Here is a 22552-nt window from a genome sequence, read left to right as displayed (position 1 = left end):
AGCGGGCGCGCGCGGGGGACTACAACCCCCAGCGTGCCCCGCGCCAGGCAAGTGTCCTGTCCCCTGCTGCGGGTGCATTCAGCTCGGACGCCCGGGAGGCTTGCAGCGCGCAATATAAAGTGAAGAAGAAAAGTGACTTGTATAGTGTAAATAAAAAAAGATGCATGATCTATTTATGTATTATATACCTTTATGTGCAGACTTGCTTGCAATGCAAGACTTTTTTTTTTTTGCAAAAAATCTGGTTGGTCTCATAAAAGAGACCCTCTCTACTACGAGTCCGAATTATTTGCTTGCAGTTTTTTTGCTCCCGTGTGCAATAGGGTTTTTTTTCTGCAAATACGAGCATTTTGAGCTTCCATCGGATGCATCCAACCGGGGACGATCCGAAATGTGTCTGGGAGCCTGCAGCACAAAGCCTCTCGGGGGTGAGCGCTTCCAGCACGGAGGGAGGTGAAATCCCCCCGGAGAGCATCTGTAAAAACCAGACCCGTGCGGAGCTTTGCTAAAAAAATAAATAAAATACAATAAAAAATCCCCTTTTTGCCAAGTCCTTCCTTCAGCTGTCAGGACATCTGCTCCTTTTAGCATCTAACCTGCGGCAGCAGCACCACCCACATCCGCCAAACATCACTTCCTGGGTTTAAAAAAAAAAGGAAAAAGAATAACCTAAAGTGATCCCATCTGATCTGATCTGATCCTGCTTGGAGATCTGTCGTGCTGCTGGAGATCCGAGCTGTCACCATGAAGGGTCGCTCAGCGGCTCTCTCCACTTGCCTCCTCTGCTCAGTTTTCCTGGTGCTTGTCTCAACCTCTGCCGGAGAAGGGCTTGGAAAGGGTTAGACATCTCTTTTTGCCTTGTTTGGGGTTTTTTTTTGCTTGCATTTCCACTTTAACGCTCGTGCAATAACGAACCCAACATCTGGAGGGGCCTTGCTGCAGTCACGGGATTTAATATTTGCGAGATGATAGGCATCTTTGACTGCATGTTTTTGGAATTAACGGGTTCATTATCTATAGGGAGGGGGAAGAGACCAGGGTAGAAACGAGGCTGAGATGATGGTGGCGAACAATTGCACTGCGGTACTGCGAGAGTGGAAAATGCCTTCATGTCGTGGCAATGAAGGAGAAGGAGCCGTACAGTTTTTGGGGGGAGGTTTTTTTGTGGGGGTCTGGTTTGCAGGTCAAAACTCTTGATTTCTTTGGGATGGCAGGCCTCCGCGGTGTCGCTCTGGGAAGAAAAGAGATTTTTGTTTTAATTGAGTGTTAGAGGCAGGGTTTTAAAACCTCTCACTCTGATGATCCAAGATTTTGTAATGGGTCTTTCAGTTCAATCTCATGTAAATATACTGTACATTTCTTTTCATGTTATCCTGTTCTGACATCCTACAGCTGTGCAAGAAAACCATAGTGAGCCCATGGCTACTAAATAATTTAACAGTAGATATTTCATTTCTGTCCTGTAATTTTTAACCTTTTCCTGTTTGAGTTTCAGTATTTCTACCACCACTGAGTCAACTCGATTCTGTTTTGTTTTTTTGCTAGGTTCTTGATTCATTGTCTTACTCTTACCAGTTTATCTCCTGAATAAACTCTGATGTTTGTCCGTTCTGCACCCAATTTTAGATTTATCTTTCCCCAGTTCTCTTGAGTCCTCCTTTTAATTTTCCCTTATTTCTTCCGTAGTTTGAATGTGGAGTAGGCGTAACCAATGTGTTAGTGTTTAAAACTGTTTTAGAGACAAGAAAGCAGTGGGGCTGGACCTGAGGATATTGCAAGGTCCCTTCCAACCTTAATGTCTATGAAATCTATGACTTCAGCATCAATACTTTTACTTTCTTATCATTTAATTTATATACCAGGGGTTCCCATTTCCTTCAAATAAGGCTATTTTACAACCTGTTTAGTATTTTTTTTCATAGGCATAGAATTTCATTTGCAATGGAAAACTTCGTCTCATCTTTTTTTTTGTATTAAGGCCAATACATTTAATTAGAGCATTGGCAGTGGGGGAAGATGAAGATTGTCCCAATCTTAATGGTGATGAACATTAATTTAGCCTTGTTTATTAGAAAGCAGTGTGGTCTAACATGTATTAATCAATCTTTGATGATGAGATTGCTTGTGAAGATATATTACAGGTTGCCATATTTCAAGATAAACACAAAAAGGCTTTGTGAACTGTAACAATCATGAATCTAAAACAGGAACTTTTCATCAACCCAGATCAGTAGATGGTCTTCTAGTTTTTAGCAGCCATTCCTTTGAAAGAGCTCTAGATGGGAACTAGTTACGTATCCTGAAGTGAAAGAGGATGCAGAATGCCATCATCGCTTGTTATTTCCATGAAAGAACAGCTGATGATGTGGACTGTTCTGCTGATAAACTGGTTATCCTTACTTCTTTTCCACTCCGGTTGTACAAGCGTTGGCTTGCTTTTGAAACAATCTATTGCTGGCAGCGATATGTGATCTACGTACAGGGTATACCACATACTTAGGTTCTAATATCCTGAATGAAAAGTGGATGTGGGACAGGCCAGACTAAACTGAAATATGATGAGCAAGGAACCTGTTTCTTGTATGAGGAGGATAACGCCCTGCCTGAAAGAGTTAATCAAGTGTCATAAGGACACAGTAGAGCATGAAATCCTTTTCTATGCCAGCAATTAAAACCTGCCAAATTCAGAATCCAGTTTTAAAAAGTGCCACAGGCTTTTACTGACCTTGATCCCAGTTCTTTCCAGCTTCTTTCCACTTTTCTAATAAAGACTACCTCTGCTTTCCCCTTTGGCTAATGCCTGTGGTTCTTTTTTTGTTAAGCAGTCACCACAGGCCCAGTCTTGTCTTCGGTTGCATCAAGGGATTCTTACCACCTACTCAAAATCTGATTCAGCAAAATACTGGAGCACGTTAACATCAAAGGGACTTTGCTACCTATATTGGATCCTGACTCTGAAATGTTTAATAAGAAACCTGAGTCTCACTAAATGAGAGTTAAGTGTGTACTTGAAACATATATTTAAATGCACACTTAAGTGCTTTTGCTGAATACATACGAGGATGCTATATTTGACTATATAACTACACAGAAATAACTCTTATACATAAAAGCACTGAAGGTAGGTTTACTGTTAAAAGCATGGCAGATGGTCTGTTCAAGTGGTGTCTCCACTTGTAATGCGCATGTGTCTAAATCAAGTTAAAATGAGAATTAGGTGGGGGAGGAGGGAAAAAAAGCCTTAATCCTTCTCTGAAATTCTTCCATGGGGCTGCTTTTCCTACCGGCTGGTGAAACCCCCAAACTATATAATAGTTGGCTTGTTCCTTTGTTTTTCTTTCTTGTTACTCCATGACGATTATCAATATAGTGCTTAGTTTAATAATTTTACAGTGATTTAGGCTTCTGTTAATTATTGTGCTATTGATCTTCAATTGATAAATCTTTTATATATCTTTTATTTAGAATAATTCCTAAGAGCTTTTATCATTAACTATAGACCAGGGGTGATCACAATTTGGTTCGTGAATCAGATCCAGTTCGTGGCGCTGTGTTATCCGGCCTGCGGGGCTTCCCACAGGTCTGGAAATTTGACATCATGGCAAGTGGTAGCAATATTAACTGCTGCCGCTCTCAGAGCAATGGTAATTCACACTGCTGTTGCTTGTCCTATTGCCAAATTTCTGAACCCATGAGGTCCCCCATAGGCTGGATACAGAGTGGAATCATCTGGCCTATGGGTTGGGAAATCCAGCAGTAGGAGCAGCAGCAGCTGCCATGGTTATGGAAGCCACAACAATTAATGCTGCTGCCACCAAAATCCAGTCCCATGAGCAGATGACATAGCTCCATGATCCAGTCCACAGACCAACTCCACACCACTCAAGTGGTCTGCAACTGCTATAGGATCACAATACACATAGATCCTTTTTTAATCCATTCCTGAAGTATAGTCAGCTGGTGAGTGAGACAGTCTCTCTTTAACAGCTCACAGCAACACTACATACTTTAGTGAAGGGAGTGAAGAAGAATACTATATCCAGTTGTAACTGCAGGAGGAATTCAGATAAGTATCCTGCAGTTTGGGGTGCTCTACTTAATGGTGCCAGGACATCTGGATTGATAGATCTATTCTTAAGTGCAATGGGATCTTTAGTGGCCATGAAAGTCTCATGGTTTTCAATCTCTGCTATAAGTCCTATAGGAAGACAGATGGCTGCTTATTAATAAGTCTTTTAACCATAAAGGCTTGTTTATTAAGGCTGAAGAAAATGAACCAAAACCAAAAAACTGTCAGAAAAGTCTATCCTCACCTGTTTTTCCACATAGAGAAGAACCATGCATCTCTCTGTGAGCAGTTAAATGTAGCTCTGTCTGAAACTGGATGAAGTCAGCTGGGTAATGGCAATGTCAGGGACAGAAATCATGGCCCCATTGGACTCAATGACAAAGCTCCCATTGACTTTACTGGTGTCAGGATTTCACCCCAGGCCAGTAGTCCTCAAGCCTCTTGGGGGGTCTTATACCCCCATTTTGAGCATGTTACATTGCTGTGAACCCCTATGATTCCGTGGTACGGATAATAAAAAATAATGCTTCAAGTCACTGCAACTTCTCCAGCAACCTAAGAGATATTATAGAGTTGGTCTTAATTTTTTTTCTTCCTTTTCCTTTGTTCAGTTCTATTATTACTTTATTTGGGTTAATTTTAGTTTGTTAAGTGTGGTTATATTTTAATGAAGGTAAAGATGCCTAGAAACCCAGATTAGTACTTCTTATGTAATGTATACTTATAAATAGAAAAATACAATACTAATACTTCACATAATTGCCAGATCCATGTTTAGATGGATCTAAATCACGATGGCATTCTGTGTCCTCTTGCTTGTTTTCAGCCCCGGATAACACAGCCAGGATGACATGCCTGATGAAGATACATCAGTGATGGGCCCAGTTGAGTGTTTGCAGGGTTGAACTTTTATTCTTTAATAACAGACTAATGGACATAAATACCAGACTCTCTTCCCCCCATCCCTTTGCAGTCATCTTTAGACATTGCATATGGTGAATCAGGATCACGAACTTAACACAAATAGAATATTTAGAGATTAACTTGTAAAACTTAAACAACTGCCATTTTAAATCCTGCAACTCTCATAATCTTTCTGGCTTCCAGGGTTTGGAGATCACATCCACTGGAGGACCCTAGAAGATGGAAAGAAAGAAGCAGCTGCCAGGTATGTTATGCAGTTGAAGTTCATAGGAATATCTGTACGTAAAAAGAAAAAAAAAGATTCTGCATTAATTGTACATGTAGTCACAGAAGCTGCTTTTGTAGAAAAGTATAAGGTGGTTCAAAAGAACCTATATATCCTGGTGACAGGCCAGAGAGAAAACATAAGTTTTGTTTTTTTAATGACCCAGGCCCAGAGCTAACGAGATCTTTCAGATAGTTTCTTGAACACATGTGGAACCTCATTCATTGTGATGAGGCTCTCCTTAGGTTTACCCATGTAGATCCAATTGCTAGTCTGGCTTTTATTGCATTTTTTAGAGGGAAATTATAGTTTTGACTTCTTTTTGTAAAATAGAAAGAGTTGCGGGCCCCAGTTCTGCAAACATAAACTCACACACTTTTACTTGTACACTTAAGTAGTTTCTGTGGACTCAACAAATCTATTTGCATGCATGAAATTAGATACGTGCATGCAGGATTGATGCCATTAAGTTAACTGAGGGAATTATTTTATTACCATCTGTGAAACCAATCTGGAAAATGCAAAAAATGTTTTCTAATGTTTCAGATATAAAAAGCAGCCCCTTGACTTGTTAAATTAGGCAAGATTTCAGGCACCCTTTAAAAAAAGCCTTCCAGAATAATCCTGCCTATATTATACGTTCAAGCGTTACATTTGTTTTCAAAGGGCATAGCTTGAATTTGAATTCCGCAATCAAACAGACCTATATCGCAACTCCTAGTCACCATAACAATAATGTTTTATGTAGATGCTAAATTAACAGAGTCGTGGAGTTAGAGAAATCTAAGAGGCGTATGTTGTGGCTTTTGTGCAATATACCTGACCAAAACCAAGGTTACTGCAGTATAGGTAGTATGAATCTGTGTTTCTATGATGACTGAGACTTATGCCTATCTAAGATCACATTCTCTACTGGTGAACTTACACCTACCTATAGCTGTCATACCTGTAACAGACTTGTAGCATCAATTTAATAATTATAAACTTTTTGTATAGAGTGTACATATAAAGCGTGGCCCACTTGGCAAGTGACAATCCACGACACAAGGCAGAATAGAGATGCACCTTAAGTTATAAACTGCGAGGTGCATGATAGCGCTATCAGCCTGCTGGAGACCAACCATAGGCACGAATTTGGTTTTTGCCCGTGGGTGCTTGCAGGCATAAAAAAAACAAACCAAAAGAAGAGCAAAAAACCCCGTGCTTCACTTTAAACTTGGTGCATTCCTGTGCCAAGCCCTGCGCACGCCCATTAGAGGCAGTGAGTTACTTCAACTTGGCTTGGCAGCATCTATAAAGATAGGGCGCTTTAATTGGGTTTTTTAGGGCCCTTAATAGCTGATTGAATCGGTTCTAGCTAAAAGAGCCATGAAGTCTCACTGAAGCGCTGGATCTTTACAGAAGCTGCAGAGCTGCTTCTTTCAGTAAAGCGCTGTTTGGGGGGGGGGGGTTTAAAACGTATTTAAGCAGCCTGTGGCTGTGGTTTCCGGGTGCTGAGCACCTGCTCATTTTTCAGTAGGTGCCTGAGCGCCCGCACAGCCAGCACCTAGCCGACCTCCCTAATGACTTTGTTTTTCCTAGCTCCCAGGAGCGGATGGGATTCCCCAGCCCCTGACAAGAGCCCTTCCAGGATGCTGGGTTGGGCGGGCTCCCCAAAGGGGTCGTGCTGCCCCAACCAAACCCCTCCCAGCCCAGGCGCACGTGGCTCCTTGGTGGGGGTGCCCAGTGGGTCCCACATGGGGTGGAAGGCAGGCAGTAGCAGTGGCGCATGCGCGCTGGCCTGCCATAGGACATGCGGCGCACGAGGGGGCACTATGCCGGCGTGCCATTGGCTGGGGCCGCGCTGTGATGTCACCTCCGGAGCCCGGCTTCGCTTTGTCCTCCTGGGACCGCGGAAGTTACCTGTCTCGGAAGTACTCGCGGGCGCTTCCGGGTCGGTAATGGCGGCGCCCACGGCGTGCTAGCAGCATGCCGCTGGTGGTGCTGTGCGGCCTGCCGGGCAGCGGCAAGAGCCGGCGGGCCGAGGAGCTGCGGGCAGCGCTGGGCGCCGAGGGGTGGCCGGTGCACGTGGTGGCCGAGGGGGAGGCGGGCGGGCGCGCGGCGCTGCGGGCCGAGGCGGAGCGGCGGCTGGGCCGGCGGGCCGTGGTGGTGGTGGACGCGTGCAACGAGCTGAAAAGCTTCCGCTACGAGCTGTACTGCGCCGCCAAGCAGGCCGGCACCCCGCACTGCCTGCTGCACTGCGCCGCCGACAGCCCCGAGCCCGGCCGCGACCCGCCCGCCGGCCCCTTCGAGCCGCCCGACGCGCGGAACCGCTGGGACCGGCCGCTCTTCGCCGTGTGCGGCCAGGAGCCGCTGCCATTGCCCGCCCTGCGCGCCGCGCTGCTGGAGAGCCCGCCGCCGCCACCCAACCAGGCCACCCGGGCCCAGCCGCTGCAGTCCACCGCCTTCCTGCACCAGCTGGACCGCGTCACGCAGGAGGTGCTGGGCGCCGTGCTGGCCGCGCAGCGCGGCGGCGCCCAGCCCGGCGAGCGCATCCCGGTGCCGGCGGGTGGCGGTGAAGGGTTGGTGCTGAGGCGGCCTGTGAGCGCGGCCGAGTTGAGCCGCCTGCGCCGCCAGTTCATCAGCTACACCAAGATGCACCCGAGCGACGAGAACCTGCCCCAGTTGGGCGCCATGTTCCTGCAGTACCTCAGCCGCAGCATCCAGTGAACTCCCTCCTGTGTCTGTGTGTGCACGACCCCCTGGTTGCCTTCACCCTCCCCTGCCAGGGAGCCTGGGACAGTGCGAGGCCAACCCTGGCTGGGGGGGCGGGTTTCCAGTAGGAGGTGAAAGACCTGTTACCTGCTCCACTGACTGCAGTGTCTGGGGACAGAGAGAGAGAGGGAATCAGCCTCTTTGGCCTATGCCATCTGCATAGATGCATCTCCTAATAGGCGCCATGGGGATCTTGCCCCTGAGCCCTCCGACCCTCAGAAGCAATGCCTGGGAAGGGATCCTCTAGGCCATTTGGATGAAAGACTAATGGTTGGCTCATGGCAGGTATGGAAAGCCAGACTCTGCTAACCAGTTTCCATCACCTGAACAGGGAAGTGTAAATGATTGAAGGGGACTAGATTCCTATTAGTTTTTCTGTGTCTGGGCTTAGAACAGCCCTGTCATGTGGGTTTTTCCAGGTTTCTCTACCTAAAGTAGATCTTGTGTTTATACATCAAGCTGTATGAAGGATGTGTTTCTGCATCAGCATGGGGATATTTTGCCTCTCTTTAAGCTAATTATGTTCTCAGAATGTTTTTTCTTACCTTGGGAACTTGAAAGAGAGAACCTGTTTTCTCAGTGAGCGCAAAACTTGTTTTTGCCCTGACACACACTGTGCCTTGGATGGAATAACAGCTTTTTTAGTTGCAGAATAATTTGTTACATAAGGTGCCATGGCTTCCTCTACACGGTCATCTCTAAACAGTGGCCTGCATATACCTAATATTTAGTTAACAGTGAGTGTACTTATAATAAAAATGATCTGAAATGCTTATGGTCTTCATGATCTTTCTGCTCTGGGTTTAACCATTGGATTTTTGCCATACACCTCAACTGACTGACTATTGATGTCTGCTTCAGTCTCTCTCTCTCTCTCTCTCTCCTCAGTATCAGTGCCCCATGTGGACATACTAGCTGCTGCTTATCTTTGAGGATTGGTTTCCTCCCTCCTAAGCATTCCTTCTTTTAAATTAATTGTATGTTTGGATTTAAAGGGTAAAGTGGGGCAAGGTGTTTACTTCAATGAATACTTAGTTAAAGCACAGAAACCGATCTGAGATATTATCAGTCAGCATATAGATGGGCTTTATTATATTGTGAGCTTGAGATCTGATTGAAGTTGTAGGTGAAATCAGTTCCTCAGCTGATCTGAAGTGAAAAGAAAAACTAAAGACTATGTGCTTGGCAATTGTAAAACACCTGTGACCCTGACCGACACCGACAGAGTTTTTAAATTGCTATGACTGAGAACTTTATCTTGAAAATCTTCCCCAAGACAAGAAAAGAATATGGTACTTGACAAGTTTTTGCCTGGTTGGATTGTATTACCTGGTGAAATGGGAATAATATTATACTAGTTAAAACTCTGTGTATTTTTGGGGCTGTATATCAGCCAACCTACTGCTGAAGGAAAGACAAAAATCATGTTTAGCTAGAATATAGACACAAGGAAGAAGTTAACGGCAGTGTTGCATGCTGGGTTTTTTTGGGTTTTTTTTTAATCAGCATATGATACAATGCTAGTATTGGTTGAAAAAATGTTCACGCATCGGAAGAATGTGTTCTGTGGGTGGGAAGAGAAACTCAGCTGCAGAGAAATGGCTCTTATCTCAGTATATATGAGTGGTTACAATAGGAATGTGAAATGCGTGCTTCTTCCTAGTACTGAGGACTATATGATTGGTCGTTACTAACTATTCAAACTCAAAGATATTCTTTATGATGAACACAATCAAAGGACAATCTGTATACCATCTTTATAAATTCTCTATATTTATATTCTGTGATTTTAAAGTATACGGCCTTATTTTAATGTAACAGCAGCATTCATAGTTTGCAATAATGAAGGGTTTGCATTGAAATTCATATTTAATTTGATTTGTATCTTTGTTTGTCTTGCATTCCCAAATAAATGTCTAGACAATGTTTTGTGTGGAGCTCCCAGTTTCTTCTGCTGCTGCTTTTGGGTAATCAAGTACATGCTTGTTCTTTACTGTTTGAAATGGCTCAAGCAATTATTAGCTCCTATGTTGTTGGGACTCTTACACACTTAAAAGATTTATTTGCTAAGATTCTCATGCCCAGTGTCATTGGACAACCTGGTTCCTTGTCTTTATACAGGTGTCTGTCTTGGGTGATAGTTTATTTTAATGATCATTAATTGTGTATGTTACAGCAGGGTCTAAGGGCCAACCAGGAATGGGGCTCCAGTTTGCTGTGTATAATACAATGGAGAAAACGTGAGCTCTTAGGGAAGGACTAGCCAGAATAGACAAGAAACAAAGTGAGCTAGAATACAAGAAGATTGAGCAAAATAATAACATGACTTTTTAGAAAGTGGTTTTATTTGAGACTTTTTAGAAGGTGGGTTTATGTCAGACCAACCTGGTGGCCTTCTATGACAAGATCACAAAATTCTTGGACGCAGGTGTCACGGTGGACGTAGTCTTTCTGGACTTTAGGAAGGCCTTCGACACTGTCTCTCACCCCATTGTCATTAAAAAATTAGGAGGTTGTGCTGTTGATGCCTACACAGCTGGATGGGTCGCCAGTTGGCTGGAGGGCTGCACCTGGTGAGTGGTGGTGGACGGGTCATTCAACCTGGAGGGATGTGGGCAGTGGGGTCCCCCAGGGCTCGGTCCTCGGGCCTGTGCTGTTCAACATGTTCATCAGCGACTTGGCCGAGGGGGTGAAAAGCACCTTGTTCAAATTCACGGATGACACTAAGATGTGGGGAGAAATGGGCATGCTGGAAGGGAGGGACAGGCTGCAATTGGATCTGGACAGGTTATGGGGTGGGCGGATGAGAATAAGATGGGATTCAATACTGACAAGTGCAAGATGATGTACCTGGGGAGGAAGAACCAGCAGCATACCTACAGGCTGGGGAATGCCTTCTCATCAGCAGTGGCAGAAAAAGATCTTGGAGTCATTATAGACTCCACATTGGCGGCCCATGTTCTTGGGGTTGCAGTCAGGAAGGCTAACCACACCTTGTCATGCATCCACAGATGCATCACGAGCAGGTCCAAGGAGGTGATCCTCCCCTTCTATGTGACACTGGTCAGGCTGCAGTTGGAGTACTGTGTCCAGTTCTGGGCGCTGCACCTCAGGAGAGATGTAGATAGCACCAAGAGGGTCCAGAGGAGGGCCACTCACATGATCAGGGGACAGCAGGGCAGGCCCTGCGAGGAGAGGCCACAGGACCTGAACCTGTTCAGCCTCCACAAGGGAAGGCCGAGGGGGGAATCTAGTGGCCATTTACAAACTAGTCAGGGGGGACCAGCAGGCATTGGGGGAGCCCCTGTTCCCTCGAGCACTACCAGGAGTGACTAGAAATAATGGTCACAAGCTGAAAGAGGGTAGATTCAGACTAGACATCAGGAGGCACGACTTCACTGTCAGGGCGGCTAGGATCTGGAACCAACTTCCAAGGGAAGTGGTGCTGGCTTCTGCCCTGGGGGTCTTCAAAAGGAGGCTAGACAGTCACCTAGCCGGGGTCATTTGAGCCCAGCATCCTTTCCTGCCTGTGGCAGGGGGTCGGACTTGATGATCTGCTCAGGTCCCTTCTGACCCTACCAACTATGAAACTATAGGTAAGATAAATGTAAAGAAAAGAGAAGGGGTTAGAAGAGAAGGTCTGATCTAAAAAGGAGTTGTGGTGGAGAGACTTGGAGGGACGCGGGGAACCCTAGGCTAAGCAATCAGTTGGCACAGAACAGAGGAAGTCCAGTCACAATTGTAAAAATTCTGTGAAGGGCCAAAGTCCCTGCTCTAGCTGCTCCTGCAGTTTTTACCCAAAACTATATTGTGGATTGGGGGGTGGGGGTGCACTTCCTGGGGCCTATACTGTTCCCATAGTATACTTCCTTGTTCTCCATCGATCAGCTGCCTCTGTAACAGGCTTTGCTAGTAGTGTTTCTTGACCCCCTAGCTCTCTGGCTGCAGCAGCCTCTGGTCCCATGCAGAGCCCTGGGTTCTTGTATTACTAATGGGCAGTGGCTGTGCTGTAGCAGCCTGAGAAATCCTTCTAATGTGTTTCTTTCACATGTGGAGCTCTTGTTAAAAAAACAATACCTGACTCTGAAGTTAAAAAGGGCACAGTTAGTAAAAAAAAAAACAAACAACCCACATCCTAGAAGTATAAAATAGAAAAAGCATAATTGATCACCACACTCTTAATGCAAAATTGTTCTCTGCAGAACAGGTTGAAGCTGGAGTAGACAGAACACAAGTATCCCCACTGACAGCATGTATCAGTCCATTTGAAAAAACATATTCCTACTTCCGTTTATCTTGGTGGTGGTATTTTTCATGCCTTTCTTTTTCAGCTTATTTTTAGTTATAAGCCCCATATATTGTTGCTGAGTTTTGCATAAGTGTAGACTAACCTTTAATAGATTTGCACAACTCCTTTAATTTAGCATAAATTAATTTTATAGCCATATGTTGTAACATTGTCCCTTTTAAATTTATAACCTTTTAGTTATAAGTTAAATTTAAATCTTACGCTTTTGTACCTGTATGATCACCCAAACTGAATTATGGGCAACCAAGTAAATGAGATGAGTGAAGTCTCAGACCACACTGAAGTCTATTCCACCCTATCATTAGCAGTAAATTGAACTTCTAAAGTGCTCCATTTGAATGTAAGGTGTCAGCAAAATAATACTACATAAAATTTGTTTAAAGGTTGCCTCCTAGCCTAACAGTGCCCTCCCAACCCTCGATTCTTTTATGTATGGTTTCGGTTTTAAAGAGATCATTGAGGGATTTCTATTTATTTTCAACAGCCAACAAATGGACCAACAGAGGTGATTTTAATTAGAAAGCTTTATTTAGTGGAACTTAACACTTCTCTTACAAAATTACCATGAGGTGGCCTTTGAAATGGCGCTCTCCTATACTCTGGATTGCATATGAAACAAGTAGGTAGAAATTAGGTTACCACAGCAAGCTCGCAGCTTCTCTAGGGTCATACTTCAGCTTCTGGTTCAAGTGTTTTCACCTTCATATATGCCAAGCATCTTGAAAGCAGAGGTAGGCGATGTAAAATACCATATTTTGAGGTAACAGGAAGTCCTGTATTCAGCTGATGTACACATCTTTGGGAAACTTGCTTGTCTGTATATGTTCCAAAACTGGCGTGTCATTTAAATTATTCCATCAAATCAATTTTTATTATATTTTGAAATATTAGCCTCGGGAGGCTTAAGCTACTTTACCACTTTCTACCTTCTTTTAAAGAACTAAAATAGAGCTGCTTAAGCCCCCCCCCTATGGCTTATTTTTGCAGATGATTCTTTAATCTAGCAGGCAGACATAATGCAATAATGTGGTTGGAAGCTGCAAGTACACAGACTGAGGCAAGAAACTGGGTGCAAACAATTAGCAATGAGGGTAATTAAATCTAACCTAGGGATGTGGAGGGTTATGAACCACTTGCAGTTCTTAAATCAATGATTCCTGAGGCATGAGCCATGATGCATTAGTATGCTGCAAGAGCAGTGGAAGCATGTCACAGAAAAATGGGCTGGGGGCCAAGACCACGCCAGCCCCGTGCAGTTAGATCAGACCCATGGAGCAGATCCGGTCCACAGACCAGTGAGTGAAGCGTGCCACCAGTTTTAATCAGCGGGTTGGGGCGGGAAAAGTGTTCCCAAAGGTTTGGGAAACACTGCCTTAAATCAGCATCAGTTCTCCCACTCAGTGCTGCACTTCCTGCAGTCTGCGCTCACTTGGAAGTAGACCTTCAGGCAAGCATCGATGTCTTTACCAAGGCATACAAGAAAACAGGACTGATGCATAACATTCAGTGGTGCCTATACACGTGCAGCGAGGCTACTCCAATGTGCTGTAATTATAGCGTGTTGGAGCAGATTTGATTAATCGAGTCTGCCCCAGCTGACTCCAGTGTTCAACAAGCTTTAGTGAAAGTGCCCCCACCGCCTTCTTTCAGCATAGAGATGCTGATGCATGTGACGCTCCAGGTGCTTTTAATTAGAGTGACTCTCAAAGCTGTGCTAGTTAAAGCCCCTTTCCCCCGGGAGCACATGCATAAACACCCCAGAAGACTAAGGTTCTCCATCAACCAGCTCTTAATGAGCAGTCCCTAGCTCTGGTAATTCAGATTCATGGTGACACCGGAGAAGGCTGAGTATTTCCTGTACCTCGCAAGCCATTTCTCGCAGAAGGCCGATCTCGACAGAGAGATCCAACATTGCCTCGAATGTGCAAGTGCCACCTTCAGACACCCGAGGAAACAGGCGTTCAAAGATTGCAACATCAGATCCAAAACCAAGCTCATTGTTTATCAAGCAGTTGTGATCCCCACCTGGCTGTACAGAGCTGAGATGTGGACGACATATAGGAGATACCTCGAGACACTGGAGAAGGACCATCAATGCTGTCTGCAGAAGATCCTTTAATCGGCTATTAGATAAAAGTGCCAAAAAAGCCCCACTAAAGCACCCAATCTTTACGCACGTTGGGAAAGCTGGGTGCAACTAATGTGCTGCCTCTTCTGGGCATGTGCCGGGCTTGGCGCGGGAGTGCATTGAGCTTAAAGTAAAGCATGGGGAGCTGCTTGCAGATGTAGAAAAAGAAAACAAAACGGTGCTTTTAAACTTGGCACATTCTTGCATTGAGCCCAGCACATGCCCAGACGAGGCAGCACTTTAGTTGCACCCACCTGTCTCAATGTCTGGAGAGAGAGGGGTTTTAGTGGGACTTTTTTGGTGGTTTTATCTAATAGCTGATTGAATCAAATTTGGCTACAAGTACCAAAAAGCCCCACTGCGCACCCTCTCTGTATAATTGTTTTCTTTTCTTTTTCCATGTCTTGTCAGTGCCCTGAATGAATGAATGAATGAATGCTTTGGAGCATTATATTTTTCTTGTTGGTCTCGTTAAAAATGCTCACACAGCTGCCAGCATCTTGCAAAAACCTGTGTGGAGTAAAATGTTATTAGAAGATCTGCCTCCAGCCCCTCAGTGGAAGTGGTTGGACAGTATGCTTGTTTAACTATTTTGTGGCACTTAATTGTGGCGTAATATTTACATGGAATTGTAATGACATGCAAACTTTTGTAAAGAAGCTAATGCAAAGGGCATGACAGAATATTTATACGCCTGTTATCTTCCAATATCCACAAGCTTCTTTAGACATCTTGATTGCTAGAAAGTGCAGGTTCTGAGTTTCATTGACAAACTTGGTGCTAACGATCAATGTATGCCTTTTTTTAGTGGTTTGCCCCTCATGATTATCATCCACAAATCCTGGTGCGGAGCATGCAAAGGTATGTAAATTTAGTGCTAAAAGACTTAACAGAAGCTTTTTTTATATACAAGTCTATTATTATTTATTTAGAAATATGAATGTTTAAAATGTAGCGTGTGTTGCATTTGGTTTTTGCTCCGAGCAGTACAGTAGCAAACACACGTACTGTTTGTTGTTGCCAAAGGAGAGCTACAGCTAAATGCCAGAAACCAGAACTCTTCAATACAATACAGTAAGAGTTAGACTCTCTCCTTCAAATCATGTAAAAGTGCAAAAAAGGGTCATTCTGCTTTTATTGAGAATTAATTCTTGATAAAGAACCCTGTCAAATATTCATATAATCATAAACCTACTTACACTAGATAGTTTTTTCTCAGTGATTAGTTAGATGTTTTGTCTTATTCAGTAGCATAATAGATGGGCCTAAAAATTATATTGCTTTAAAACTGTAGGTAAAGTGGATTAAATGGTTCAGCTGATTGATAATGCAATGTGGAGAGTTTCCTGCTTTGATGCCATTGGCTTGAATATGACCCATATAGCTATTTTTGCTCAGTATTCATCATATGACTATGACTGCTCGGTGAGGATTTGGTTAGCCAGCTTTTATTCTGAGTCGCAGATTCAGCAGCTGTTACAAAGATTCATTTTCCCAATGAGAAGTACTTATGCTGTAAAACAGGGACTGCCAACCTCTATAAGCCACAGACCAGAACAGCCTGGCTCCAGTCTTGCACAGGCTGGGTGCCTTTCGTGGTGAATCAGCCGAGGGAGTTTGCTTGTGCTTGTACCAGGGCCAGGCAGCTGGGAGCTGCACCCGTGCCACTGCCAGTTCTCCCAGTCCCCTGCTCCTCAGCTGCAATGAATGCATCTTCCAGCTGGTGGGGAGCTCTGCTGGGGTCGGGCAGCTGGAAGCTGTCTGCTTCTCCTCTCCGCACCTCCTGGCTGCAGTCTGGGCACAGCTGGAAGCTGCCCAGCCCTGGCTTAGTTCCCTGATGATTGGAAGCTGCACCTGTGCTGCAGTTGGGAAACCTGGGGGGATGAGGGAGGCATGGGGTGAACCAGCAGCAATGTGAGTGCAACTTCCAGCTGCATGGCCCTGGTGCAGCTCTTTGCTGCCCAGCACCAGCATGGGTTTGGGCAGAGGCAAAGCCCTCCAGTCCATGGGCCAGGTCCAGCAGCTCCATGGGCCATATGTTGCCAGTCCCTTCTTTAGGGATGAAATGGGGGGACTTTGTTATAGGCCTGAATTCCACCCCCCGGGTAGAATTTAGATGTAGTTTTCTCTTCCATTCCCCTTCCCCTTCTTTCTTTTTTCTTTTTAGCTTTAAAGCCAAAGTTTGCCGAGTCCAAGGAGATCTCTGAACTTGCCCATAATTTTGTTATGGTCAATCTGGAGGTAGGCTTTCCTACAGTTCATGTCCATGTTACCATTTTGTAATGAAGTACCTTAAGTCCATATTTCTTTTAACTCTTTATTTGTCCTTCCTATCTAAATTCCTCAAATTATTGAATAATCGCACTGTACTGATTTGATATGTCTGTTTGATTAACAAGGAAACTCTTTGCAATATTTATATACTAGTTCTACTTATGAAGCTGACTCTGTTCCATTATGTCTTTAACAATTGGCCCATTTTCCCTCTCTACGCTAATCGGAAGAAAAATGGCTTTTATAGATGCAGTCACTACGTGACAAACATTACAACCCCAGAACAGAATAAATATGTAACTTGGTGCAGATAATTAAATTTATTTTCACAACCGATATTTACCTGGGTGAAAATAACTTTATTTCTTTTGTGGGCAATGTAGAGAATTTTGTAATGATTTATCATCTTTTCAAGATGACATTTGCTCAAACTACCCTTGGAAGAAGATAGCTCACTTCCTTAAGGTTACATTTTGTTGACTAGCTTGCTCAGAAAGCACAAATGTTCTCTTATTTCTGTCTTACCACCCACAGGATGACGAAGAGCCAAAGGATGAAGCTTTTAGCCCTGATGGTGGCTACATTCCCAGAATCCTCTTCATGGGTAAGACTCATACACAGCTGTTGCATCCTCTCACATGACTTGTCATCACTTGTTCAACGTTTTAATCACTCTTCTATTGAACAGATCCCAGTGGAAAAATCCATCCAGAGATCATAAATGAGAAGGGAAATCCCAGCTACAAGTATTTCTACACCAATGCTGATCAAGGTATGTGTGAATGAATTCTAGATTTGGTTTGGGTAGGACTGAATTGCAAGTATGTTCTGGAAATGACACCCATGTTAAGGAGTAGAGGAAACCTAATGGGTCACAGCACACCTGGAAGCTGCTACAAACCAGGTGAATTGGTTTCTTTAACACCTTGGGGCAGGGTGGTGGGAGCCTTGGCAATGAATCAGGATGTGCTTCCATTTCCCATCTGGTTATTAAAAATCTGGACTTGGTTACACATCCACTCCTGACTTCTCTTTATAAATGCAGTACTTTACCATGCCTATTCTTTCCTTTTTCTTTAAGCTGTCAGGGACAGCTTCAAGAATAAACTGATATCACCTTTCCCACCTTCAATAAACTGGCCGTTGCACCAAGAGCTGGCAGCAAGCAGTGAGGTCTGTGAAGTGTGGTGTATATATGTATACAAATATACACGTGCATATATGTATACACATACGTTTTATATATATATATATATATATATATATATACACACACACCCCCCCATAAATGTATAATAAATATTTACATAAATATATGTGCACGTATATTTGTATATATGTATGCACCACACTGATTGACACTGTAGTTCCAAAAATCACTAACAGCAGGGGGAACAGACCAGTGCTAGCAACAGTGGGAAATTATAGCTATCCCATAAGTTGAGAGTATGCTCAATCGAGAGGAAATGTGATTCTTTTCTCTGGAGTATAACGGAAGGGAAGAAGAGAAGAAAATTGATCTTCCTAATAATTTGTAAGACTACAGTCTTTCACATACAGCATCCTGCCAATGCTATATACCTGATCTTTAAACTAAACCCCACTCTGTGTGTGTGTGTGTGTGTGTGTGTGTGTGTGTGTGTGTGTGTGTGTGTGTGTGTGTGTGTGTGTGTAACTCACTATGCAGTGAACCTCTTAGTATCTGCAAAAGGGAGGTAGTGATATTCTTGGAAATTCAAGCCTTATCCAAAAACTGCACACACAGAAATGTGACCTTCTTCATAGCATCCCACTTGTTTGCTCTAGTTCTTGAGAGGCCATATCTAGAAATGGGAGGATGCTTTAGGCTCCGTCCTTGCAGCTGAGATGGCCAACAAAGAGAAGAGCTGTCAGATAAAATATTTTGTCCATAATAGGGCAGAGGGTATCTTTCTGAAGATATGCTGCTTTCAGAAGCAGCTACCACTTCTCATTGCTTTGCCAGGGTTTTCCTTGTGAGCCTGGGAAAAATAGATTACTCAGCTGCCATGAAGATATTAATCTCAGCAGTATTGGGAAATATGCAGAAAACGACTGTTATATTAAACATAGCCTTTGAAATGAAAAACAAAGTTTCCTGTTGTTTTGTGGTGATTTGAAACTTTTTATAAAGATGCTTTTCATACTTGAATAAAAAATAAATATTGTATAAAATATTGTTAGAAATATCAGTGATGTCAAGCCCTGCCTTCCCTGGTAGAAGTGTTGGGGGTCTCAGAAATGTGGATGTGAGGGAAGTGTTGAACCTTTGATATAGATATCTTTGCTGCCACGTGCTTCTCAGCCATGTGAGCCACAGTATAATAGAAAATGGGGGCTGGAAGGGACCTCCGGAGATCATCTAATCCAACCCCCTGCTCAAAGCAGGACCAGCCCCAACCATATGAGTTAAATGAGCTAAAAGTCAACCTCTACTATTCTGAGTGTTTAAAAAATGTCCTTCCCAAATTCAGCTACATGGTATTTCTGATGTACTAATCCTATCAATTCTGTCTGATCATAGAGTTTTCCAGGAAAAACAAGCTAGGTGCAAGCTGAATTTATAAATAAGGGTGAAAGGGAAAATCAGGAGGAAGAGTGGAAGGGAAGATGTTAAGGGATTCTTTATGCCTCATAATAAAGCAAAAAGGGGTACACCCTTTTATCTTTTTTTGTCCTTTACATGTTGTTTCCAAGGTGTTCATGCTATATAGTTGCACCAGTAGTGGCTAATATACTTTTCATTTTCAGGAGAATTTCCTACTTAATCCATATCACATGTGTTGAAACAAACCAGCTGATGCTGTATATATAATTTCATTTTTACAGTTGTCCAGGGGATGAAAGAAGCTCAGGAGAAGCTGACGGGTGATGCTTTCAAACAGAAACATCTTGGAGATGAATTATAATATATACATTGAACATGACTTATCCATCAGTTTGAAACTCTAAAAATATAAATGATTTTTTTGATGTTGATAAACTGTTAAACAGACCAAGAAATGTAGTTGCACTGGAAGGACAGAATTCTCTTATTAGTTATTTGCTAGGTTAAACATTTTGATTTTTCAGACATAAGCATCAGGTTAAACATTTTGATTTTTCAGACATAAGCATCAGATACAGTGTTATCCTTTCTCCCAACCAGTTTACACTTTAATACTTAACAGCTAGTTTACACGAGTCCCTGAAGTGATCTCAAACTGAATATTCAATGGGTGTCCATGTAACAATGACCACTTGTATCCAGCATTCAAAGCATTTAACCTGCATCTTAAGAGGATGAACAGTGTGATTATTATGTATTGAAATAGTGAGAGCTTGATCTCTATTTGGGATTGGATCCTTCACTGGCCATCAGTGGGAGATGCTCAGATGAGTAGGAGACTTGAGACTCAAGCTATCTATTTTCTAAAAAGCCAAACAAATCAAACAAGTAATTTTGCCACTAAACCAAGTAAAATTTTGTTTGTTTTTTTTCATGCATATCCCAAAGTAGCTTGTAGAATATTCACTCGGCAAAAGATCTTCTTTGTAGAGCTGTTTGTGATTTGTCTCGACTTGCCTTCAGGAAGGAGCTCCAGCTATCCATCATGTGTTCATTTTTGGTTAATATTAAGACAAGATTATGTTGAAGTGTTATGGGGATTCCCCCTCTTGCTGAATGTTTTGGAGAATGCCTTGCCATCACATTGTACTGTATTTTTGTACCAAGGTGAGAAATTAAAACTTTTTAAAAATAAAGGGCATGGTAAATGGGTTTGGTTTTTCTTTTTTGGAGGGGAGGAACACATTTCCATTCGTTTTAGGAACTAGGAAATGTATTTGCGTATGTCATGTTGGTTATTGATGATGATGAATGTTACAGGTGAAAAGGGCCTTCCCCTTATTTTTCCAGCAGACAATTGCTGCTTTTCAGTGATTGTCATTAGGCTTATTTTCTCGGCATGGAAATCATCATAATTCAATCTCTTTTGAACCTCCTATACAATTGGGAACAAGAGTATCCAGTAATTATCTATTAGAACAAATAAAAGAAAATGGCTTTTAATGTAGCCTAAATTATGATAGCACTCATTTCTTTAGTGAAGACAATTGTAGAATGAGTCACTATTGCTTTTGACCTACTATAGTGGACACAAAGAAGCAAGCACCCTGTATAGATTGACTAAGGAGTTACCTAGTGGATCTGCTGTCGTCCCTGTCTCTTAAAAGGAAAGAATGGAAAACAAATGTATTGCAGAGCCCTGCTGGTCACTGTCATCAAGATCGCATAATGGACTTTTGACATTGCTATTGAGAAAACACTGAGCAGGATCAGTCTGCTGAACTGTGTACCTGGCAGCAGTCAGTCCCAGCTGTGTGCCTGCATAAATTCCTTGTGTGTCTGTAAGTGGGAGCTCTTCTTATACCTGTATGGGGCTTGCCTTCACTACTGCCTTCTGGTTTTTATTTTGAGTGATTCCATTAACTTGGACCCATACACTTTCACAAGCTCCTTACTTGTGTGGTGGTGCAAATAACAGAGGTTAGTGTGCAGGACACAAGTTATAGGGCTGGCTTAGTGTAAGGTCACCATATCAGCTGCTAATATGATCTCTCCGTAGTGCTGACATGAGCTAGCCACATGACACAACAGCTGAAGGTTTTCCTAATTCCTCTTCATCATCCCGAAATAGCAGCTTACCTCCTGCTGGTGGAGTTTATAAGTTCCACACGCTGACATGCAAGGTGTTCAGAAACTACAATGACAAGTGCAGTTTTGAGCCCCAAGTCTATTTTCTTACATACCGCGCTTTTCCACTGTGGAACCAATTATATTCTTGGTGTATCCTAAGCAAACATTTGCTCATATTTCAGATTGCAATTGGTTCCATCTAGTCCAGTCTTTTCTAAAACACACCTCTAGTTTGTATTGATTGATTTATGCCAACGGTTCATTGCAATTTCTGGTTTGGGGTATTAAGCAAGACATCAAAACCCATCTTAAGTAAAAGTTATATAAAAATACTGGTATGTTATTGCAGTGTTGAGAACTATTTCTGAAGGGTATGGATAGACTCCAAAAGTTGGTGTCACCCATTCATATCCTCTAAGAAGCCAGGTCCAATAGTGTAGGACTGTACAGATATATGAGGCAGGCCGTAGGACTCTCATACCTGCTGGGAGTTCATCAGAAATAATGAATGAATTGAGGGAACTTCTTTACTTCTTACAAATTACTGTTTGATTATATTTTAGAGAGAATGCTAAAGATTAGCCAAATGTTCTCTAAACGTTATCTTTTAGAGAACATTTTTTCCCCTAAAAAATTAGTCATTTTCCCTAATAGTTAACAGCAACTATTAGGGAAAAATGACTTAAAAATTAATGATGTTACAGTATAATAAATAAATGGAAATAGTGGAGCGATGGTGTAGCTGTGAGGGCATGCAACTTTCCCATTTGCCACCAGAGGGAGCGATGTACTTATTCAATCCAGATAGGATTCAACAGGTTATAATCAAGTTGCTCAGTCTTTCCCACCCCTGTATTTCCTTTTATTTTTTTCACTATCACAAACATTCCCACACAATTTAGGATCCTCCTAATCTGTCAGTGGAAAATTAATACAAGCTCTTTGTTGCCTTTTCTATGAAGATGCAGCCTATGTGATGTGAGAATAATATCTGCAAATACTTTGCAGGATGTTCTGAGATCAAAAGTAAAGTGACCTCAAAGTCGTTTTTTTTAAACTAATTTCTCCATCCACTCTGTGATGTGCTGGGTGTGCGGTATGAACATTCATCCTGTCAGTCTTAGCTAATTATG

The 22552-nt window shown here is 43.0% G+C and overlaps 2 protein-coding genes across 3 annotated transcripts; both read left to right on the top strand.

The window, feature by feature from the left end:
* The first annotated feature begins 628 nt into the window (after positions 1–628).
* On the top strand, positions 629–20501 carry TXNDC12 (thioredoxin domain containing 12). 2 transcript variants are annotated; one of them, XR_009462313.1, is made up of 8 exons: positions 629–838; positions 5177–5237; positions 15258–15310; positions 16617–16690; positions 17258–17327; positions 17412–17495; positions 19571–19826; positions 19862–20501. XR_009462313.1 is itself a non-coding variant. In XM_006262234.4 (7 exons), exons 1-7 carry the CDS (start codon positions 745–747, stop codon positions 19648–19650), a joined length of 516 nt encoding a protein of 171 aa, XP_006262296.1. In that variant the 5' UTR covers positions 629–744; the 3' UTR covers positions 19651–20501. The 2 variants fall into 2 exon arrangements, 1 of the variants encoding a protein (XP_006262296.1); XM_006262234.4 differs by having other exon boundaries at positions 19571–20501.
* On the top strand, positions 5244–9938 carry KTI12 (KTI12 chromatin associated homolog). The gene has a single exon (XM_006262233.4). It carries the CDS (start codon positions 7227–7229, stop codon positions 7965–7967), a length of 741 nt encoding a protein of 246 aa, XP_006262295.3. The 5' UTR covers positions 5244–7226; the 3' UTR covers positions 7968–9938.
* Positions 20502–22552: the final 2051 nt, after the last annotated feature.

The sequence above is a fragment of the Alligator mississippiensis genome, chromosome 5, assembly GCF_030867095.1.
Source record: "Alligator mississippiensis isolate rAllMis1 chromosome 5, rAllMis1, whole genome shotgun sequence".
Classification (NCBI taxonomy): Eukaryota; Metazoa; Chordata; order Crocodylia; family Alligatoridae; genus Alligator; species Alligator mississippiensis.
This window is presented reverse-complemented; position numbering and strand designations above follow the sequence as displayed.

What these genes read in the sequence shown, in the direction of transcription:
- KTI12 (XM_006262233.4), top strand. Translation starts at nt 7,227, where the DNA reads ATGCCGCTGGTGGTGCTGTGCGGCCTGCCGGGCAGCGGCAAGAGCCGG.
- TXNDC12 (XM_006262234.4), top strand. Translation starts at nt 745, where the DNA reads ATGAAGGGTCGCTCAGCGGCTCTCTCCACTTGCCTCCTCTGCTCAGTT. An exon ending in AAGAAAGAAGCAGCTGCCAG is followed by an intron (nt 5,238 to 15,257) that starts GTATGTTATGCA and finishes GCCTTTTTTTAG; the next exon opens with TGGTTTGCCCCTCATGATTA. An exon ending in TCCCAGAATCCTCTTCATGG is followed by an intron (nt 17,328 to 17,411) that starts GTAAGACTCATA and finishes TCTATTGAACAG; the next exon opens with ATCCCAGTGGAAAAATCCAT.